Genomic DNA, 24,255 nt, shown 5'->3' with positions numbered 1-24,255 from the left:
CATGTGCTCTTGTCAGAGAGGTAGAGAGAGAAAGAAAGCAAGAAATCACACCCCCCTCTCCCCCCGACCCTTCTCCTCCATTCTCCTCTCCAGATTTTGGGTATGCTCACACATGTGCCTCGTGTGAATTTGGAGCCACCAGGTCTGGGACTCGAACCACAATTGGCCATGTGGGAGTCTAGTGCCTTAACCACTACGCTGCCTGCTGGCCCAGTAACCACATTTTAAATGTTCGACATCTGCACACGGCTAGTGGCCACCTTACTGAAAAGTGCAGAAAAGAGAACATTCCCACCACTATGGAAAGTTCTACTAGACAATATTGCTCTAGAGTCTACCATTTCAGATCCTAAAACTGCTATCGGATCCCTAATAGAGTAAAATTAATTTGAAATCAGAGAGAAAATAATTTAAGAAGTATTAACTCTGAATTTCTCAAGTAATGCCTCATGTTCAGAGTTTAGTTTGCAATTTATCATTGTCATCTATATTGTTTTCTTTTCTTAAGATATACAATACAATGAGTTTGACACACGATAATATTGGCATGAATCAGATATTTGATTGCTTTTTTAATTTTAAGAGAAAAAAGAAGAGATAACAATGAAGAGTAGAGGCATAGGAAAGCATATTGATCCATCCATCCAATTGTTTACATATAATTGTACAAATTTTTACTGAGTATCAGTGATAATTCAAGCACTATGCTTTGGTGCTGAAAGTTTAAACCTGGAAAATTGGTGGTGTCTGATCTCAGAAAATTCATAATGTAATATGTAAGACTGACATATAAAATATTACTTAAAACAATTCAATAATAGGTTAAGTACTATAAAGACAGAGAAAATAATTTGTCTGTGAAATATGAAAAAGATAGTATTTCATTGATGTCTTTAAAAAGATGACAAATAATCTGTCAATCGGAAAGGAGTGGAGGAGGATTTGTTTTTTAAACCAAAGAGATCAACCTCTGCAAAGGCAACCTTTGCTCTTTAAAACACGAAATAGTAGTCTTGTGGGTGGCTTAAGGGTTCCTGAAAGGAAAGGTGTGAATTGAGGTTAGAGAAATAGGTTGAGCCAGACTGTAGAGAGTTTTGGAGACTTTGCAAAAGATTTGGGCAATATTTATTCATTCATTCATTCATTCATTCATTCATTTATTTATTTATTTATTTATTTATTTATTTATTTATTTATTTATTTATTTATTTAGCTGGAGGACAAAGTACATGTATTTATTTATTTATTTATTTATTTATTTAGCTGGAGGACAAAGTACATGACTCAGAAGTACCTCTGGGAAGAAGAATGGCTGTAGAATGAATGATAGTACAATGAACATTGAACTGTATCCTTCCTTTCTGGGAATCTTAGGATAAAGACACGAAATGGGGAGACCAGCAGATAGCATAATAGTTACGGCACTAGACTCCCACATGGTTGACTGTGGTTTGAGTCCCAGACTCAGAGGCTTGCAGCTTAGACTGGGCATGTGTGTGTGCATGTCCAAGATCCTGAGAGGAGAATGGAGGAGAAAGGATTGCAGCATGGCCATTTCTCCTGGGGATAATTTGTCACTTTCTGTCTCTGTATCTCTCCACGGAGCACATACCCTACAGCAAAAATCTCTAAAAGAAAAAAAATGAAATGGGATACCAGGGCTTCAATATAAAGGTTCATTGGTTACTCTAAAATCATCAGTATGGGTTTACTTTAAAGAGAAACTTTAAAATACTATCATTCTAGGAGACTGGTTTCTCTTACACTATCCTTTTCTGATTGGTGATGCATAGCCTATTAAACTTTCCCTCCAGTACTATTTAATTGAAACCTCCACTTCATTCCTGAGCTATCCATTCAAAAATGGTAGAAAACATTTTCCATTTGTTCATTATTTCCAGAAATTCCTTTAATAGCATACTCAGCTTATCATTACAAAAGTTAGCATTTAAATAACACAATAAAATGTGAACACCAGAGATGTAGCAATTTTTGAGTATTTTTAAAATATTCAAAACAATTTTCTATTCTAAAATGAATTATATCCTGAGAGATTTGTTTTAGCTTTCAATAAGACATCACAGTTTTCTCTAAAATCCTGTTCTCTCAGCTTTTGATAGATCTTGAAATTTACGGATCAGGTAGAAACACTTTTTTAAAACATTTATTATAAAGTGTGTGTGCTCACTGGAGAGAGAGAGAAGTAGAGAGAGTGAGGGAAAGGGAGAAAGCACTCTCTAGAGGATGGCCACACCACAATCCCTTCTTCTCCATTCTCCTCTTTGGATTTTGGGCATGCACTTACACCTGTTTTTCTTTAGGTAATGTGCATATTTAAGATTGTTCTGCCTAAAATACACTTGGCCTCATAATGATCATCTGGCTTTTTTTTTTTTTTTCTTTTTTGAGAGTTTTTTTTCAATAGGACACATGCACTCGCCAGAAAGACAGACAGAAAGTGAGAAATCACTCCCTAGTGGGGAGGATGGCTACACCGCAATGTGGCTACACCGCAATCCCTTCTCCTCCTTTCTCCTCTTGAGGTCTTGGGCACACATGCACATGCACCCGGCATGAGTTTAAGCCACCAGGTCTGGGACTCAAACCGCAGTCGACCACGTGGGAGTCCAGGGACATAGCCATTACACCAACTGCTGGTCCCTCATCTGGCATCTTTAAATTTAGAGCCAGATTTGAAAAACCACAGGCAATCCCTTCATGATGGTTGTCCACTAGCTTTTTGCTTTTTTTTTTTTAAATTTTTTTTTTTATAAAGGTATGCAGTCAGGAACTGAAACCAGGCTACTGGCTGAGGTCTGGCTGCTTTAACCACTGTGCAACATGTCTTGCCCAGAACACAGGTTTTAAAAATACATGAAGAGGAATTAACACATCAAAATTAAAAAATATACTTGCCTTATGCCTTATGGAGATTTTAATAAGTTGCAGACATAATCTTGATCTCTAATAACAATTTCCAAAGGTGCTTCCTTATGAGCAAGCAAAGGTATACAAGACAACCAGACTGATAATGGACTTTTTAATTCTATCTCTTTTTTTTTTTTAATTGCCAGAGGATTCATTCAGGTGCTTGCCAGAGTAAAACAAACAGAACAGAAAGAGAGAGAAAGCACCCTCTAATGGGGGTATGGTTGGCCTCAATTTCTTTTCCCCCATTTCTCCATTCTGTTGGGATTTTGGACATGTACACAAACATGCTTAGCATGCTTTTCAAACTGCCAGAATCAGAATTTGAACTGTGGCCAACCATGAGATCTGGCTCCCTAACCACCTGGCTTTGGGACTGGCATTCTAGCATAGACTTTATGTTTCTCCTTTCCTTTCCCTTGTTCCTCCATTTCTGCTGTGTAATTAAAGACAGCAAAAAACATTGTGGCTTCAAAATAAAATGTCTTCTTAATGTTCATCATGATTTTCATGAGTATGTCCAAGATTTGAATTTAACCATTCAATATACATTTATAAGTGATATGGAATCCTAGAACTGTGAGATGAGCATACAGATGGAGATTAACATTTCTCTCCCCCAAGGACAGCAAAGCTTCACCCTTTGGTTGAATATTATTTGATATTTGAAAGTGAGCCAAGACTGTCTAAAAAATACAGGTTTGTCTTATCACCACTCAAACAATTATTTTATTTAGTCTAGTCTAAGAGGCTAAAAAAAGAGAAAGCAAATGAAAAAGAATTTAAGAAGATTCATCTTTGCGATGGTTCCTCTTCCTCATGAATGTAATGGGAACGTTGAGCTTATCAAACCTGGGTCCACAGATTTCTTGGTCCTCTAGAAATGCACAGTGTACGAGAGGTGGCATAAACTACAAACTGCAGAGTGGCAGATGCTTCAGTTCTCTTATAGCTAATGGACAGTCACCATGAAGGGATTGCCTGTGGTTTTTCAAATCTGTGTCTCTAAATTTAAAAATACCAGATGATCATTAGCAGGCCAAGTGTATTATGGGCAGAAAAATCTTAAATATGCACATTACCTAAAGAAAGAACCTAGCAATCCCCTTAGGGCTAGTAAAAGGTTGGACATTTATTAAGCGGCATTTATAAATCATGGAGACTATTTCCTTTATGATAAGCTTTGTTGTTTTTACATAGTAATGTTTGGATCTCAACCTTGCCCACTTGTATCAGAAAATCTAGGGTAGGATTTTGCTCCACACATCAATTTTTTAATACTTTCTAGAGGATTGCAGTGTCTTCTCAGTCATATGAACAATTGAATTAGATCCACTGGATGATTACTCATAAAAATATAGAAAGTCTTAGTACTTTAGTAACCACAGAAGACAGAGATTCAGACACAAGCGGCTTTACTTGTGAAACCTAAAACACTTTCAAGAAACAGACAAATATGAAATCAATTAAACTTTGTATAGCAGAGAAAACTTATTTTTTCTTATGTTTTATTATTCTTCCTAAGAAGTGAGCTAAATCTAATGTCCAAATTCACCTAGGCAATCACAGAAATAACTACATTTACAACAAAATTATAGACCAATCTCATGACCAGAGATGGTACAATGTGTTAAAGAAATAATATATCATGAAAAATAATTTTTATTCCAGAAATGATCTTATAGTTCAACACAAGGACATTCACAAATGTGACTGACTTTTACCTACATAAATTCATGACAGGGGGCACATCTTTTTATAAAACATTGATAATGTTATCAAATTTAACTGAAAAATAATTGAAAATTTTAAAATTTGTAAAACATAAGACAACTTCATTAATTCATTCTTTTGTTTTACCATAGGGTGTTTGCACTCCTCAGAGAGAGACAGTGAGAGGGAAAGTGAGAAATCACCTCAGGGAGCACTTTTCCTCCATTCTCTGCCTGGAATTTTGAGCATGTACATTCATGTGCTTGGCATGAGTTTTAAGCCACCACTACACCACCTGTAGACCCCCTTGTTATTTTTAAATAGGGGGTCATGCGCTCGCTGGAGAGAGACAGAGAGAGGGAAAATGAGAAATTATCCCTTGGAGGGGAATGGCTATGCCACAATCCCTTCTCCTCCATTGTCCTCTTGGGATTTTGGGCATGCACACACATGTGCTCATTATAATTTTTCAAGCCATTGGATCTGGGACTCAAACTGCAGTTTGCCAGGTGAGATTCCAGTGTCTTAATCACCACATCACCTGCTGGACCCTACTAATTCATTCTTCTTGTATAATAGTACTTTATTAAAACTCCTTTCTAAACATTTCTTCTATATATTAATCATTACCCTCAGAAATTGCCTCAGAGACAGTTTAACCCCAACCAATTTACCTCCACCTACACTTGGTCTATATCATGCTTTTATTCCCTATCCCATCTAATTTCAATTACTTTCTCCATTTTTCTTCATTGAAACTTTAGTTCTCTGTAATGCAGCCTGTGTTAGATATTTAGGTCTTCCCATTCTTTTTCCTTAGCAAAATATCTACAAAATGCTAAGGGGCTGATGAGGCAACACAGTATTATTTTGACAAGGAAAAAGAGAGGAGAAATGCAAAGCTAGAAACTTCAAAATTATCTTCAATAGGTGAGCAGAGGGTCAAAGAAGTTAATTATCATGAGTTATGTTTTACTTGGCTGTAGTAGATTAATGGTTAATAGCCTTATGGTTATTTGATAAATTTCAAAATAGCACTTAGTAAAATTCAGAACCTCTCATAATAATATATCTTAATTACAACTGAAATAAACTTCTTAAACACAGCATCTTATTAAAGAAGCACTTTAAAGTTTTGTAGAAAGGATCAAATCCTCTATTAAAATGGTCTCTTCAAGGAATAATAAATTCTTTAGAATCTCTTTTGGGGAAAATATACATTCTATAGATTTTTACCTCACACTACAAATATAATTTGAATAAATAAATGTTATAACAAAAATCTAATAAATTCTGTATAATAATAAAATATAGTGAATTATAATAAAGTAGTAATAATAAAGTATAATAAAGCTAAACAAAGTAAAAAAATATGGAAAGCATTTTCATAATTTTGTGCTGTGCAAAACCCACTTAAAAATACAAAATCTCTAATATCTACTGATTTTATTTTAGAGAGATTTTTGTCATAGGGTGCATGAACTAGCCGGAAAGAGACAGAGAGACAGAGAAGGCCAGAAAGTGAGAAATCACTCCCTGGGGGGATAGCCATGGCACAATTACTTTCCTCCATTTTCTTTTTAGGATCTTGGGCATACGTGCACATGTGCCCAATGTGACGTTATTTTTAAGGCACCAGGTCTGGAACTCAAACCTCAGTTGACTACTTGGGAATCTACCGACATAAGCATTATGCCATCCCTGGTCCGCTAAAATCTCTAATATCTTAAGGAAGGGATAGACAGATTCAAATGAAAAAATAATGAGAATCAAATAATAAAAGATGCCACAAAGAAACAAAAATGTAAACTAAATAATAAAAGAATACCATTTTACTTATTAACAGGACAAGCTAAAAGTGAATTGGCAAAGTAAACAATTAGTCTTCTTAAAATAGTAATTTGGTGCTATTTTCATTAAAGTATGCATAATATTTGACATAGCAATTAATTCCTAGACACTTTCTGTATATGTGCATAAATGTATACAAAAGGGACTTCAAAAATTTCATGAAAAATGAAATTAAACAAATTTATTTTGTTGCAAAATATTTAAATTTATATTAGTTTTTTTTCATAATATGCAACAGAGTTTTCAAAAATCCTTTCATATCTTATATTTAGTTGAAAACAATCTGAATTATCAGGATTTTTAGCAAGATAAATTGCTATCCAACTAGAGGAGACATTTCTCGGCCTTTCTTACACATAGAGATCATCTGGTAACTAAATTCTAACGAATAACATGTGAGTAGCAGTGACATTGAAAATTTTGAGGCGCATACTAAAGAGAAGCTACTACTTTTCATTTTTCTATTCTCTCTGTCCTACCCCGGGGCCAGATGAAAACATGGGGAAAAAAGAATCAGTTCATTTTCATGTAGTTGGGAAAAAATATCAAAACAAAAACAAAATACTCTAGCAAATGGAAGACAAAAAATAAAGAATCGACTCTAGGTTCCCAAAATCCATCATGGAGAGACCCTTCCAACTGTCCTTGGATTTTTATGTGGGAGAAAAAATACACTTTTCATCTGGTTTAAGCCAATGTTATTTGATTCCAGTTAAAAAGTTGAAACAATATCCCAACTAATGCAGTAACACACACACACACACACACACACACACACACATTGGTTCTATTACCCGGAAAAGTTGAAAACAGATCATTCAAAGCATTTAATCAGAGTTCAAATACAAGTTCATGTTCAAAACCCACAAACCTACGTTCTGACATCTCCACATTTCTGATGAAGACACGTATCTCAAAAAACTTGAAATTTATCTTAGTTGAAATTTTATCTTTTTACTAACCTCCAAAGTAAGAGCCATCTGTCAGCTTCATTTCTTTACTGGATTTTGTGATGACACCAGCAACACCATGTTGAATAAAATACATTTTTTTACCCACGGCTCCTTCTCGTATGATGTAATCTCCAGGTTGAAACACCTCAAATCTCAACTTGCTCAGCATGGCAGTCACAAAATTAGGATCCGCATTAGCAAAAAGAGGCATGGTAGCCACTAGTTTCCGACAGTTGAAGTTGACTATCTCCTAAAGATGACAAGAATAATGAAATATTAAAAGAGTTATCATTCATATTTGGAAGATGTCGACATTTAAATAAATATATGTTTGGGTGTGTGTAGCTTAAATTTAGGGCCAAAGATACATAAAGTCTTGTAATCTACAACACTTATAAAAGTCAGAGATCGTGTTTTATTTTTGTGTTCAAGGCTTGTATTCCCAGCATCTAGTGAAGTATAACATATGAAATAGTCATTAAATGCTAATTAAATATATAAAAGTTTCAACTCATAACTTTCCATTTCTTTATTATTCTGTATGTGAAATTAGGACTTTGAAAATGTGGACGTTTTAGTCTTCCTTTTATCTTTTATTTATGAAGAGAGAAAGTCACTTCACTTCCAATTAGCTATAACATTACTGCTTTTGTGCTTCATTGTGTTGAACAATCTAGCTTCTACCTACTGATGGGAATTCTGGAACAAGGACCCAGCTGCCAGACAAAAGCATTTTGATGTTTTTTGTTAATGTCATTCACATTACAACAAGGAAACTGAAGAGTGCACAGAAAGGTTACCAAAAGAGGACTCCAATCTAAAATTATAAATTCATTCTACGTCTGTGCTAAATCAGAAAATCACTCTTTCCAAAGCTTCTTAGGCTTTCATTGGAAATCTTAGACTGAAGAGATGCGTATTTCCATTTCCTAATTTGTTTTATTTATAATGTTAGGCCAATTCTAAATCAGAAGATGTGCATATTTGGTTTCATTCTTTTGACTCTGGAATAGATGAGACATATAGTTAGTCTCTCTGGACCAAAATAGGGATATGGGATTAATCATTGTTAATCTTGCAAGTCAGATATGTGACAGAATAGACACTGAAAATCTAAATTTTACCATAATGCCATTTCTCAGGAATTTCTTCACTAATGAACTCAAAAAAAAAAAAAAAATGGGTTGGGCCTGATTATACTGATGAGGCATGGAAACAAAAGTCACCTGCCAAGACAAGTGACTGCTAGGCAAAAAGGGGAGAGAGGAGTTTTTTAGAGTGGGAGTGGTGGTGGATCTTGGAAAGAAAACACAGACAGGCAAACCAGTAGAGAAAAGTAAGGATTGAGTGGATCGGATTTCTTTGACAGAGAATGTTATGGTTTGAGGTTTTAATTTATTTTTTTGGGGGGGGGGGGAGTGGGGGAAGGGCGAATTGGAAGGTAAAGCTAGGCGTCTTCTATTAGCTATTATCAACTGTAGTTGTAGACTATTTTGTATTTTGTTAATTTAATTAAGTTTTACCTGTCTTTCTCTGGGTGAAATATAGATTTTAAAAATTTCTGTTGGCTGTGTGGCATTGGCTCAAGTGAGACAGTCTGTGTTTTGTTTGTTTTTAAAGGTCACTACCGTTCAGCTCAGATTCACTTGCTCTCTACAGTCACCTTTGCTAAGAAGTGGGAAGAGGGTAAACAGAAATAGAGGTATTAAGAAAGTCTCAGAAATAATTCTCCTACTTTAAGGAAGTATCTTATATATGTTCCTCAGTCCCAAGACTGGAAAAGGTTTCCCTAATCTTGCATCATAAAATTATGTAATATTATTCCAGAATAAATTTAAAAAATCCCAGGTGGTGCAATCATCTGGTTCCACCTTGGAAGGAAAGGTGAATTCACAATGTACTGTTTCATCCTAAACAGAGTGAAGAAGTGTCTCTACTAAGAGGGCTTCATCAAAGACAATAAGATACTTAAAAGTCAGCATAATAATCAGAAATGAACACAGCATCAAAGACAAGAGGAAGATACTACATGTGGTCCTTGGAGCCACGTTATCCAACCCTGATATTGCAGTTGACTCTATGGCTTGCAGTATCAAGGGCAATTTGTACACTTATCCATTTTATCTGGTACTGAAGAGCAGCTGTATGGGTTGTGTGGCTATAACACTGTTCTTCACATGGTAAGTGCTCAAAAAATATGCAAGCATATTGAGAAAAGCAGGAAAGAATGAAAGAAGGGAGAAGAAATGAAGGGAGAAAGAAAGGAGGAAATTTCAGCCATAGATGAAAAGAGGCCACAAACGCTTGATTTTATTCTTACTGGGAGCCGGTTACTTACAACTCTTAGAATACTCTCTCAAGCGAATGGCTTTGGAAACAAATCTTGTGTATATAAAAATGTGCTTTTGAAGCAGTGAAGCGGTAGCACCTCCATTCTGAACTCCTCTCTATATTGGAAACTAGCTTTCTCCTTTTGCCTAGAGTAAATAGAGTGATTAACACTCCTACTGTCATTGTTAAATAACCCCAAACTCCCTGCCTTAAGATGTTCCTTAGTGATATAATAATCAATGTCATCAATGCTGAACCCCTTGCCCTACCCATAAAGGTCATGGGCATTCCATTGTGTTTAAGCAAAGGTCTAGAGATGATTAACTGCTCCATCTGGCTTCTGTAACCACTTATGCATAGGAATCACCACTGCTTCCCTTGTCACCTCCCCCTCCTCAATGAGTACTGCTTCTGCCAAGTCAAAACAAATGTGGTTTTGCCTTTATAAGTCCCTTTCTTCTAACACTCAGGGCTGCAGGGTTTTTGAGAGACATGAGTCCTCCCGCAGTCCCCAGCCTATTAATCAATAGAACTCTAATCAATTTGGCTGTGCCTGGATGTCCTCTTATTTCTCACAGATTAGACTATAACACTTTTTTCCTACTCAAAAATATATCAATTTGAACAGGAAAAAAAAAAAAAACCAGAAGATTGTAGGTGAAAGGGAGTTAGAGGAAAACAGAGATATGTAATTATGAGACAAGACTAGGTGTTTGAGAACGAATGATTTCACATGTAAAATGACAAAGAATAATACTATTGTGGGAAATTGAAAATAATATTGCAGAGAAAATAAGGGCTTTTAAATAAAAAAAAGAGAATTATTTTATCTGTGTGCTTTGATTTAATATGTATACATTTTTCACTTCATTGTTCTCTTGCTTTTTATTTTAGAAACTACCAGAAGTATGTTTTACAAACTCTTGAAATGGTCTTTATTTCTATGAATAATTTTTTAATGATGCATTGCATGTTTAGGTATATAGCCATTAGAACTTCCTTGATTATAATACTGCAAAGTAATTTTATATCATTTTTACAGTTTGGAGAAGTTTACTCATTTTTTTCCTCTCTCTGCGATTTTATAATCTTCTTTGCATAAGGAAAATTCATGAGACTTATAGCTCCATTCATTCTTTTGTGAAAAAACTCAGACTCTTTCCAAAGCTTCTTAGGCTTTCATTGGAAATCTTAGACTGAAGAGATGCGTATTTCCATTTCCTAATTTGTTTTATTTATAATGTTAGGCCAATTCTAAATCAGAAGATGTGCATATTTGGTTTCATTCTTTTGACTCTGGAATAGATGAGACATATAGTTAGTCTCTCTGGACCAAAATAGGGATATGGGATTAATCATTGTTAATCTTGCAAGTCAGATATGTGACAGAATAGACACTGAAAATCTAAATTTTACCATAATGCCATTTCTCAGGAATTTCTTCACTAATGAACTCAAAAAAAAAAAAAAAATGGGTTGGGCCTGATTATACTGATGAGGCATGGAAACAAAAGTCACCTGCCAAGACAAGTGACTGCTAGGCAAAAAGGGGAGAGAGGAGTTTTTTAGAGTGGGAGTGGTGGTGGATCTTGGAAAGAAAACACAGACAGGCAAACCAGTAGAGAAAAGTAAGGATTGAGTGGATCGGATTTCTTTGACAGAGAATGTTATGGTTTGAGGTTTTAATTTATTTTTTTGGGGGGGGGTAGTGGGGGAAGGGCGAATTGGAAGGTAAAGCTAGGCGTCTTCTATTAGCTATTATCAACTGTAGTTGTAGACTATTTTGTATTTTGTTAATTTAATTAAGTTTTACCTGTCTTTCTCTGGGTGAAATATAGATTTTAAAAATTTCTGTTGGCTGTGTGGCATTGGCTCAAGTGAGACAGTCTGTGTTTTGTTTGTTTTTAAAGGTCACTACCGTTCAGCTCAGATTCACTTGCTCTCTACAGTCACCTTTGCTAAGAAGTGGGAAAAGGGTAAACAGAAATAGAGGTATTAAGAAAGTCTCAGAAATAATTCTCCTACTTTAAGGAAGTATCTTATATATGTTCCTCAGTCCCAAGACTGGAAAAGGTTTCCCTAATCTTGCATCATAAAATTATGTAATATTATTCCAGAATAAATTTAAAAAATCCCAGGTGGTGCAATCATCTGGTTCCACCTTGGAAGGAAAGGTGAATTCACAATGTACTGTTTCATCCTAAACAGAGTGAAGAAGTGTCTCTACTAAGAGGGCTTCATCAAAGACAATAAGATACTTAAAAGTCAGCATAATAATCAGAAATGAACACAGCATCAAAGACAAGAGGAAGATACTACATGTGGTCCTTGGAGCCACGTTATCCAACCCTGATATTGCAGTTGACTCTATGGCTTGCAGTATCAAGGGCAATTTGTACACTTATCCATTTTATCTGGTACTGAAGAGCAGCTGTATGGGTTGTGTGGCTATAACACTGTTCTTCACATGGTAAGTGCTCAAAAAATATGCAAGCATATTGAGAAAAGCAGGAAAGAATGAAAGAAGGGAGAAGAAATGAAGGGAGAAAGAAAGGAGGAAATTTCAGCCATAGATGAAAAGAGGCCACAAACGCTTGATTTTATTCTTACTGGGAGTCGGTTACTTACAACTTTTAGAATACTCTATCAAGCGCATCGCGCAGTGAAGCGGTAGCACCTCCATTCTGAACTCCTCTCTATATTGGAAACTAGCTTTCTCCTTTTGCCTAGAGTAAATAGAGTGATTAACACTCCTACTGTCATTGTTAAATAACCCCAAACTCCCTGCCTTAAGATGTTCCTTAGTGATATAATAATCAATGTCATCAATGCTGAACCCCTTGCCCTACCCATAAAGGTCATGGGCATTCCATTGTGTTTAAGCAAAGGTCTAGAGATGATTAACTGCTCCATCTGGCTTCTGTAACCACTTATGCATAGGAATCACCACTGCTTCCCTTGTCACCTCCCCCTCCTCAATGAGTACTGCTTCTGCCAAGTCAAAACAAATGTGGTTTTGCCTTTATAAGTCCCTTTCTTCTAACACTCAGGGCTGCAGGGTTTTTGAGAGACATGAGTCCTCCCGCAGTCCCCAGCCTATTAATCAATAGAACTCTAATCAATTTGGCTGTGCCTGGATGTCCTCTTATTTCTCACAGATTAGACTATAACACTTTTTTCCTACTCAAAAATATATCAATTTGAACAGGAAAAAAAAAAAAAACCAGAAGATTGTAGGTGAAAGGGAGTTAGAGGAAAACAGAGATATGTAATTATGAGACAAGACTAGGTGTTTGAGAACGAATGATTTCACATGTAAAATGACAAAGAATAATACTATTGTGGGAAATTGAAAATAATATTGCAGAGAAAATAAGGGCTTTTAAATAAAAAAAAGAGAATTATTTTATCTGTGTGCTTTGATTTAATATGTATACATTTTTCACTTCATTGTTCTCTTGCTTTTTATTTTAGAAACTACCAGAAGTATGTTTTACAAACTCTTGAAATGGTCTTTATTTCTATGAATAATTTTTTAATGATGCATTGCATGTTTAGGTATATAGCCATTAGAACTTCCTTGATTATAATACTGCAAAGTAATTTTATATCATTTTTACAGTTTGGAGAAGTTTACTCATTTTTTTCCTCTCTCTGCGATTTTATAATCTTCTTTGCATAAGGAAAATTCATGAGACTTATAGCTCCATTCATTCTTTTGTGAAAAAACTCAGATCAGTAATTGCAGAGGGAGAACAGACTGGATCCTTGGCATCTGGAGGGCATTTTTCCCTTGGAGCCCACCAACAGCTTTCTCAATCTCCTAGCTGGGAGCTAAACACTAGGAAGTCAAGTAAATAAGCTTAGATGCTTTGGGGAATGCTGAAAACTCTTTTTTACATTATTTCAAATTAGAAACAAATTTTATTATTAAGAAGATTTGAAGTTGGAATCCAATAGGTAAATTTGTTTGTATTATTGAGAAGGCATCTTAAAGATTATATGAGACAGAAATGTTAATACCAGATTTTTGAAGGATCTGACATTCTACCAAACTGAGCAGGTATTTAAGCCTTCTATATCATTCATGCACACACTCGTATAAAGTTCTTTCTTATCCTGTATTCTCTCTTTGGAATGATTTCCATTTGGAAAACAGTAACCCTGCTAAATCAGATTGTCTATATTAAAACAACAGAGCAACGCAACCACCAAACAGAGAATCCTGTGTTTTATCTTACTCGACACAAGGTCACTTTAAGTCAGATATAAGTCTTTGCTTTCAGCAGTCCTTCCCATTATTTTGCTACAGTATGATGGAATTATTTATGGTCATCATTTAGTCACAGAGTAGAAAATCTATTTTATTTTTTAAAGTATAACTTGGATTTAGCAAAGTGCACAGATTTTACATATACACAAATCTAAGCGATTTTTTTATAAATACATATGCATGATCCACATGTAGATAAGTCATTTCTCAGAAGACTCCTTTTGTTTTGTCTCAGGCAACTGCAGAGGTCTGGCTACTCTTTCTTTTTTTTAAAGAATTATTTAATTAATTAATTAGGTTTTTTTTTTTTTTTTTTTTTTTTTTTTTAATTTTACCAAAGAGGCAGAGAGAGAGATCGAGAATGAGAATGCAAGCCACCTGGTCTGGGACTCGAACCACGGTTGGCCATGTGGGAGTCCAGTGCCCTTAACCACCATGCCACCTGCCAGCCCCAATTTGACTAATCTTTTATTGTAGGCAATTTTTCTTGTTTTCTTAATTCATATAAATGAAATCAAATACTGTACACTCTTGTTTTGCCTATTTTGCTCTCCATTATGTCAGTGTGATTGATACATGTTGTATGGTGGCAATTCATTCTTTTTTTTTTTTTTAATTTCAGGCCATATTTCATTTTATGGTTATGGAACAATTTACTTATCTATTTACTGTTCTGTTTTAGGCTAATAAACCATTATGAACATTCTTGAAGCACTTCATGTGCTGATTTCTTTTGAGTATATATGTTATATTGCAATTTCTGAATAATAGAGAAAACATGTATTTAACTTTAGTAGATACTGCCAAAGTTTTCTTAAATGATTGAATTATTTATCTCTTATTCCAGCAACATGTGGCATTGATCTTTTTTAAAATTTTATTCAATATCATTATTTTATTTACTTATTTATTTAGTAGTTGATTAGAGAGCGATGGAGAGACAGAAGAGAGAAAGTAAGCTGCCAGGTCTGGGACTCAAACTGTAGTCAGCCATGTGGGAGTCCAGCCGCCTTAACCACCATGCCACCTGCTGCCCTGTGACATTGATCTTAATCTTCGGCAAAATCTGACTTTATCAATCTTTTAAGTGTTAGTCACCTATGGGTAGGTAGAAATACATTTGTTTGTTTTGCTCTTGTGGTTTTTATTTCTCATTGTGATTTTAATTTGCATTTCCCTATGAGTAATGTCATTATGCATATTTTCCTTAGGCTTATTGGTTAGATGAATATCCTGTTTTGTGGGCCAGCCAGTGGGGTGATCGTTAAGGTGACTAGATCAGATGTGGCACACTGAGTTATTCAAGTCCAGTACTCAGCAGCTTGGAAAACATTCTGGGCTCATGTGCATGCATGTCCAAAATACTGAAAGAAGAATGGAGAAGAAAGGACTGTGGCATGGCCATCCTCTTAGAGGATAATTTCTGTTTCCTTCCCCTTCCCCCTGTGCCTACACTCCCTGTTTCTCATAGGTGAGCAGATGGGTGTTACAGCAAAAAACAAAAGAAAATAAAGATCCTATCTCATGATGTATTCAGTGAAGTGATTCTCTTTTTTTCCTACTATAGGAAACACGAGCTCTTTGTTGGGGTCTGGGTTGCAAATATCTTCTCCCCATTTTTTGCTTGCCTTTTCACTCTCAGTTGTATCTCAGTAGTGAATGTTTTGTTGATAGTGTGTTTCCTAGTTTGTTTAACTTTATAGCAACCAGGGAATAAAAGGAGATGTAGTATTTCCACATTGATTCTAAAAAGATGCATATTAATCATTAATCTGTACATTGGAATCATACATTCTCTGAGACCCTAGGAAAGTTTCAGCAATATCTTTAGTTATTTAAAAAAGAATAGCAGTATTTCAAGGTTTCTTCTAGCACTATAATTCTATATTGATAACTTAAATATCACTGTGTCAAGTTTTATTTTGTAAAACATGTAAAATAATTTTGCTCCATTCTACAACATTATTATTTGGTATATATGGTATATTCCTTTTTTTTTTTTTGGAGAGGTTTTTGCGATAGGGTGCATGCGCTCGCCAGACAGACTGAGAGAGACAGAGAGACAGAAAGCGAGAAATCACCCCCCAGGGGGGATAGTCACGACGCAATCCCATCTCCTCCATTCTCCTCTTGGAATCTTGGGCACACACGCACACGTGCCTGGCGTGAGTTTTAAGCCACCAGGTCTGGGACGCAAACTGCCGTCGACTACATGGGAGTCCAGCCACATAGCCAATACGCTAGCTGCTGGTCCCAACAACGGTATATTTCTAAAAAAGTTTTAAGCATAGTAGCTATAAATATAATCACCATCATTACACAAATGAATCATAAAATAATCTTAACAAAACAGAGCTGCTGTTAGATTGGTAAATATCTATGTTCCCGCACACCCATATTTTTAAACTGTGTAGAGCACTCAAGAGCTTCCTTCTAAGAATTTCTATTGAACAGGCATTTAAAAGACATCCAGATCCAGAGAAGTTTATATATTATCTTCAAAAACAAATATATCATCAAACATATATCATCACCCAGGACATCTTATTATAGAATAGTACTGATGTTATCTCATTTTTTCTTTCTGCTTCAGTAACCTGGACTTGTTACAATCTAAAAAGCAATTTGATGTGCTTAGAGGTATCTTTAAGGCAGGGATCATTTTTTTAAAAATGAACATAGTAGAAAGAAGAATCAACATTTACTGAGCTCTTATTGAGTTAAATATTTTACAAATATTAATTTGGGTTGGCCCAGTGGCCTCGCATTTAAGGCAGCTGCATCCCACATGGCTGACTGTGTAATTCAAGTCCCAGATCCGGCGATTAAGGAAACACACTGGGCATGTATGTGTGCATGCCCCCAGCCCCGAAGTAAGGAGAATTGGAGAGGAAAGGGTGGTGGCATAACCATTCTCTGTGGGGAGAACTCTTTTCTCTCCCTCTCTCTGTCTGTCTCTCTCTGATAAACATATGCACCCTCTAAAAATAACAAATATTAATTTATTCTATTATCATAACAATCCTGTCTTAAGATTTTACTACTTGCCTTATTTATTTTTTTTTAATATTTCCTCCACGCATGAGAGAGAGAAAGCACCCACAGCAGGGTTTCACACTGCAATCTTCCTTGATCACAGGCTTTCCAGCCAGCTAAGATGATGGATGCATATGTCTTGTAATATACAGGTTGACAGGGGACCTGAACCCACAAACATTCATAAGGATCAGGCATTACTTGAATGGTGCATTACTGATGCACCGCTGAACAGGTCAAATGCCCAGTTTTACAGATGATGTTAAGTAATCTGCCAGTGACCACATACTTGCAAGAGGAAGAACTATGGTTTATCTGGTAGCCTGGCGCTTTATCTTGGATTAATGGATTTGATGGATTCAGAGATTTTAGGATTCTGATGAATTCCGAGGAGCCACCCTACCCTTTGCCCATCTTGACAATCACCACAAACTTCAAAGGCTTAGATATTAACCATATATATTTTTTTTTCTTTGCACTGTATACATTTGGAGACTCTGATAGGAAGTTTTGCTGATTGCAAGGTGGCAAACTGATGGCTACACACTCCTGGCTCTTCTTATTTCCCTTAGAGCAATGGTTTTTACAAATCTAAATCTGGAGCAAATAGTGGCACATTGGTGACACACAGCTCTCTGTAAGGCTGATACACACAGGTAGGTTAAAGGTTCAGGATGAAAACTTCCCTGAAGATGCCAGCTATGCATGTGGCATGATTTGGGCTGGGTGAGTCTGGGGAGGGGGACCCTATTGGGAGTATCTCTCTCACTGTTTCTTTTGCTCATGGAAGAAATAAATAAACTTAAAAAGCAACTGATTCTGAATGCTTTATATGTAGCAATTTGACAGTTTTAAAAATACCACGTGTATTTAATATCTTGCATCTTCTTATAACTGATATTTCTGACTGGCTTCTTATATCTATGTAATTTGAGACGATTAGACTATACAGCAAGACACTGAAAGAAAAGAGAGGGAGACCAGTATTTGTTGTTATTTGGGGTGGGAGATATGTCTCATATGGCAGGAGATGGTCAACAAACTGGAAATCCTCCTCATGACTTGTCAGTGTTTGCCCTTTAGTACTCCATTTTAATGGTATGTTTCTGGCCATCTGTTTATTCAGTGCTATTCAAAAGGAATATTGTAGTTTAACTTGAATACAAATTAGGGATGGAAAGAAGGAGGTGACAAGATTTATTAAGCACCCACTTTGAGCAAGATACCTACATATTGTCTATCATTTATTGAGAAGGAAAACCACTTAAAATTAACCTTGAACCTGGTTTATTTCTCTATATATACAGAGCATGATAGTGATGTTTAGAGGAAATGGATTGTCCAGGTCACAGAGCTAATATAGAATGTCTAGAGGAAGAAGCTATGTTTAAGGTATATTTAATATAAGAATTATAAATAATAAAATGAGCATGAGTTTTGACTGCAGTCAACTCTGTACAACTCTTATAATAAAGATACTCTATTGATATAACATATTTGGATATTGGATTGTTAATTATATATACATTCCCCTTTTTCAAAAATAGTTTTTTAGTGAGATTATTGCTGTAGGGCTTGTGCATTTGCCAGAAAGAGAGAGACAGAGAGAGATGCAGACAGAGAGACAGAAAATGAAAAATCACCCCACAGAGGTATGGCCATGCTACAACCCTTTTTCTTTCATTCTCTTTTCAGGATTTTGGGCAAGCATGTGCACACACCTTGTGTGAGTTTTAAGCCACCAGGTCTGAGATTCAAACTGCAGTAAACTATGTGGAAGTCCAGTGATACAACCATTATGCCATCTGCTGGTCCCACATTCTACTCTTTGAAAAAAGGAAATACATGGGGACACTTTGAAAAAAAATTTTTTTTCTCCTCGTTTCTCTCAACTGGCTTATATTTACCTGATGGTTTGTATTCTAAAATGCAAGATGTTTGGCTACAAGTAAAAGAAAATCAGCCTGTATAAGCAGATCTTAATGTTTTAAAAGAGTTTTGAATATTTATCCAAATATCAATAAAAAGCAAAATATCTTCTTTAATTTCTAAAATTCAAAGAATTTCCCTTGATTTCCATGTCCTAATAGAAAGAATTTACAATAAGATAGTTTTCTAGTTAATCTGTCTTACCTTTATTGTCATACCTTTATAAAAGAGCTGTTACTACAATTCTTAAATAATTTCAGTGTTAAAAATTATATGATAGGGACCAGAAGGTGTTGTGGTGGGTAAGGTGCTGGACTCCTACATGGTCGACTCTAGTTTGGGTACTGAACCTGGTTGCTTCCTTTCTCACTTTCCCTCTCTCTCTCTCTGGTGAGTATGTGTGCCCTCTATCAAATTAGAAAATATAACAATGATAAATTAAATAATCCTTAAAAATAACATGATAAACTATAAGGGTAAGAAACTTATCTTTAATATTTGCTTTGGGGGGATTAAAGAAGCTAGAGGTAGAAAGGAGGATTAATGAATTGATATAAGGTACTTTGACTTTTATTTTATTTAGCTTTCAGCGCATTAAGGGCAATTAATCAAGTTTAGTTTGTATTAGCAAACAAAGTATATTTTAAAAATTATTTTTAAAAAGATGAACATATATATATATATTGTATATACACATACACACAGACACACATACATTCCTTAAAATATATAAAGGAAAAAAATTGTATTCTCATCTTCATGAAAGTAATCTGACATATGTATTTCCTTCAGATAATCTACTTGCCTTAGCACAGTTATAATAAAAATGTATGTTCTACATGTATTTCTGTATTTCCTTTTTTTCTTGTAAGAAAAAAAAGTTTAACATACTAATTATTAGGAACATTCAAGTAAAAACCACAATAAGATATCAAATTATCTCAGAATGGCTATAAAAAAAGGAAAAATAACAACTGCTGAGAGAATATAGATGAAGGAAAATTCAAATGCTGAGGCTGGGAATGTCAGTTAATATAGCCATTATGGAAAATCATATGGAGATTCCTCAAAAACTAAATATAGAACTGTATGTTCCAGTAATCCCAGTATTGGGGATATATCCAAAGGAAAGGCAATAGTAAGTCAAAGAAATAGCTGTATTCCCAAATTTATTGCAGCACTCAACCTAAGTGACTATCAATGGATGAATAAAGAAAATGTAGGATATATACATAATGGATACTATTCCCTTAAAAATGGATGGAGTTCTGTCATTCGTCACAACATGGATAGGCAAGGAAAACATTATGTCAAGTGACATGTCAGGTACAGAGCGCTAAATACCACATGTTTGCACTTATTTGTATTAGCTAATAAATTAACCTCATAGAAGAAGAGAATAGCTGGTAGGTACCAAAAATCCACTGGGTGGGAGGAAGGAAGGAGAAAGGGGGTAGATACTGATTAACTAATACAAAAATTAAGGTCAGATAGGAGAAGTAAATTCTAGGTTTCTATACTACACAGGGTGATTACAGTTAACAATAATATTGTACACTTTGAAATACTTAGGAGTCTGAAGATTCCCAACACAAAATAGCCATAAATATTTAAGGTGATGAATATCGTAATTACTGATTTGATCAGTATACAATTGTATTCATGTATTGAAAAAATACACTGTACTTCATAAACATGTACAATTATTATGTGGCAATTAATTAAAAAAGTAAAGAAGAAAAATCTAATAGAGAAAAAGACAAAGAGACTACAATGAACTCTTAAGTAATGGCAACCTTTAGCATTTTTTTTTTCTATTACTTATTTTGAAACCCTGTTATTGCATTAATTGCTAGATCAATAGATCATTAGTCTTTAAATAATGAGCCAGAGGGGACACGCAGTTAGCGTAATGGCTTTGTTGCTGGACTCCCATGTAGTCGACCGCAGCTCAAGTCCTGGACCCAGTGGCTTAAACTCACGCCGGGTACATGTGTGTGCGTGCCCAAGATTCCAAGAGAAGAAGGGAGGAGAAGGGATTGTGGAGTGGCCATCCCCCCAGGGGGTGATTTCTCGCTTTCTGTCTCTCTGTCTCTTGCTGGCAAGCGCACTTGCCCTATAGCAAAAAATCTCTCCTCCTAAATAAATAAATAAATAATGAGTCAGAGGTAATTAGCCTAAAAATTTCTGCATACACAAATGGAAAATTACAATGAAAGGGCCTAAATAAAATCTTCCTGCTTATAAAACATAAGTCAGAGCAAGCTGAATTTTTAGATGCACAGATTCACAATGAAATGTTTTTGTTTACAGTTCTCATACACAGCTAATTTGGTTTTGAGGAATTTAATCACACTTAAACATTACAACACGACTGAAATGAGGTTTGAAATTCATTTAGTCTTAGCATGGTCTCACTACTTTGCCATCATAGAACACAGAAACACATCATTCCATTAATACACCAAGCAGAGTGATAGTAGATGATGTAAAATTCTCTTTGTGTTCACCTACTTTTGATCATAAAAGAAAGAAAACGGTATGAAAGCAGACACAAATTATGAAAATATACATAAATCAAGGAATTGTCCATTGCCAAGATGAATACTCATTTAGGGACTTTGTGATCAGTCTCATTATGTGTGATCTACACATTATGTGTGTAGTAATTTGATTTTTATAAGCCCCAGGACAAGGTAGAACCAACTATCTGCAGCAAGGTGTTTAATGATTTGCAAGATAGGAGTTAAGCCTAACTGACATACTGAAAACAGATTGATTCAAACTGTCAAATATAGCAAATATGGCAAATGGATGTCCAGAGTATGCTCACTAAAAAGATATTGAAACAGGACCACTAGACGGTCAAGTATTAGAAGACTTGATTCTGAGAGAAAGTGCTTTGAAGAATTTGATAGAAGACTTGTATTTGAAATGTTATAATACGACCCATACAAATTCATTTTATCATCAGCAAATCAGCAATAGCAATAATTCAAACATATCAGAATTTTACATATGCATAAGGCCTAAGAAAATCAGGCCATGCTCTAAGACCAGGCAGGGGCACTAGGACACACTGAACACTCATTTATCTGCCACTTTTGAAAGATATTTATGTAGTGTTACATGTTAGCAAGTGTTATAGGCTGTTGTATTCCCCCCACCCCAAATGCATATGTCAAGGATGTGATACTTCAGAATATAACTATTTAAAGATAGGGCCTATGGGAGCAGCAGTTAGTGTAATGGCTATGTCGCTGAACTTCCATGTAGTTGACCGCAGTTTGAGTCCCGGACCCGGTGGCTTAAAACTCACACCGAGTATGTGTGAGTGCGATCCTGAGAGGAGAACGTAAGAGAAGGGATTGTGGCATGGTCACCTCCCCCCCGGGGGAGTTATTTGTTGCTTTTTGTCTCTCTGTCTCTTTGTCTGTCTGGCTAGCACATGCACCCTCCCTATAGGAAAAACCTCTCTCAAAAAAAAAAAAAAAAAAAAAAAGAATTCTACCAAAATAAACTGGAACTTTAATTTCATTTTCCACTGACTTTTTAAAGTACTCTCACAAATTTACATAGTCACCTTGGCATTATTAGAAAAGTACAAAAAATGCCAGTTTAGAACCATAGGAATTTCAGTTGAAATAACTCACCAAGAATTTGTAATAGATAAATCAAAATGAATTGTATCATTTGATTTTGTTCAAATTTAGTAAAATAGCTATGGAAAAAAATTGTATTACTTGATATAATAATTTGTAGCTGCTACTTTAAAAATCAAATACATCTCTTTAGTATTGATTTCCTCTGCCCTGTTAATGGATCGTTCGTTTAAAAGTAGCTTTAAATATATTTTTTCCACAAATTAATCTATATATTAGTAAATTTCTTTATTGTAGTGGGAATGTCTATTCACCAGAGAGAATGAAGGAAAATGAAAGTGAGATAGAGTTCAAGAGAGAAAACTTAACTGCCATTAGGGTGTGACCACCCTACAATCGTCTCTCCTCTGTTTCTCTGTCCCAGCAAGATTTTGATCACACACGCACATGTTCCTGGTGCATTTTTCTAGCAAGCAGAATCAGGATTCAAACTGCAGCAATATGGGGTTTGGCTCCCTTAACCACTGGGCCACGGGGACAGTCTTAGAAAAGTTTTCTTTAAAGTGTAATGCTTTACACCAGCAGATGGTGTAATGGCTATGTTGCCGACTCCTACGAAGTCAACCACAATTCAAGTCCCGGACCCAGATGCTCAAAACTCACACTCATGGGGCATGTGTGTGTTGCCCAAAATCCAGAGAGGAGAATGGAGGAGAAGCTATTGTGGCATAGCCACCCATGGGGTGGGGGGTGAATTCCTCTCTTTCTGTCTCTCCAGTGAGCACACACACCCTATAGCAAAAATCTCTTTAAAAAAAAAAAGAGTGTTACTTTATATTTAGGTAATTTAACATGTACAATTTACTCTGCAACCTTCTCATAAAAGTTCCAGATTTTATTTTATACACTTTTTTATCTTTATCTTACTTTATATAATCATTCCTTTGTTTTTCATGAAAAGAGTGATTTGGACTATAGAATTTCCATTTAATCTATATGTCAAGTATTTCTACTTTTTTTTTAATTAGTTCTTCAGGTATAATTTTGTTATTTTCTAAAGTTTATTTATTCATTTGTCTCAAAATAAGACAGAGAGAGAGAGAGAGGGACAGATAGACAGAGAGTCAGGGACCTCCAAAGGTGTCTTCATGGCACAATCCACTTCCAGTCTCAGAGAGCCCTGATTAGGGGCCTGCATACCTCCATCCCATGTGCTCAAACAAGGTCCTTGGATGTGACCCCAGTACCTTTAGAACATGGGTCCAGTTTTCTTACCACTGCTCTACTACCTGACTTCTAATTCTAAACTTTCTCTAGATTTTCCTGCTCATGGTTGTTGGCACTGACCAAGAATAAATAGCTCATATTTAAGGCATGAAAGTTAGAATTTGTATCAGATCATAATATTTAAATATGTTACTATCAGCATTACATTTGTAGGGTACTAGATATAAAATTATAAAATGATTATCATTTATTTCCAACTGGCTTCTTCAGAAAATGCTTTACTTATATTATTTTTATTAAGCTTTTAATGTTTTTTTTTTTAGTTTTTATTTTCTTTTATTTCTTCTGAGTGAAGTGACGATACCCCAATAAAGTTTTCACACTGTGATCTTCCCCCAGCCTCAGACATCCC

The 24,255-nt window shown here is 35.4% G+C and overlaps 1 protein-coding gene across 1 annotated transcript in view; it reads right to left on the bottom strand.

Annotated features, from left to right (window-relative positions):
* HCN1 (hyperpolarization activated cyclic nucleotide gated potassium channel 1) overlaps positions 1-24,255 on the bottom strand; it is a 385,667-nt gene that overhangs the window by 33,746 nt on the left and 327,666 nt on the right. The window contains 1 exon segment of the mRNA XM_006172428.3: positions 7,455-7,695. Within this exon segment, the coding sequence (XP_006172490.1) occupies positions 7,455-7,695 (241 nt within the window).

Source organism: Tupaia chinensis, unplaced genomic scaffold (assembly GCF_000334495.1).
Source record: "Tupaia chinensis unplaced genomic scaffold, TupChi_1.0 Scaffold144378_1, whole genome shotgun sequence".
NCBI classification, from domain to species: domain Eukaryota; kingdom Metazoa; phylum Chordata; class Mammalia; order Scandentia; family Tupaiidae; genus Tupaia; species Tupaia belangeri.
Note: the sequence above shows the minus strand (reverse complement) of the source record. Positions and strands in the feature narration are given on the sequence as shown.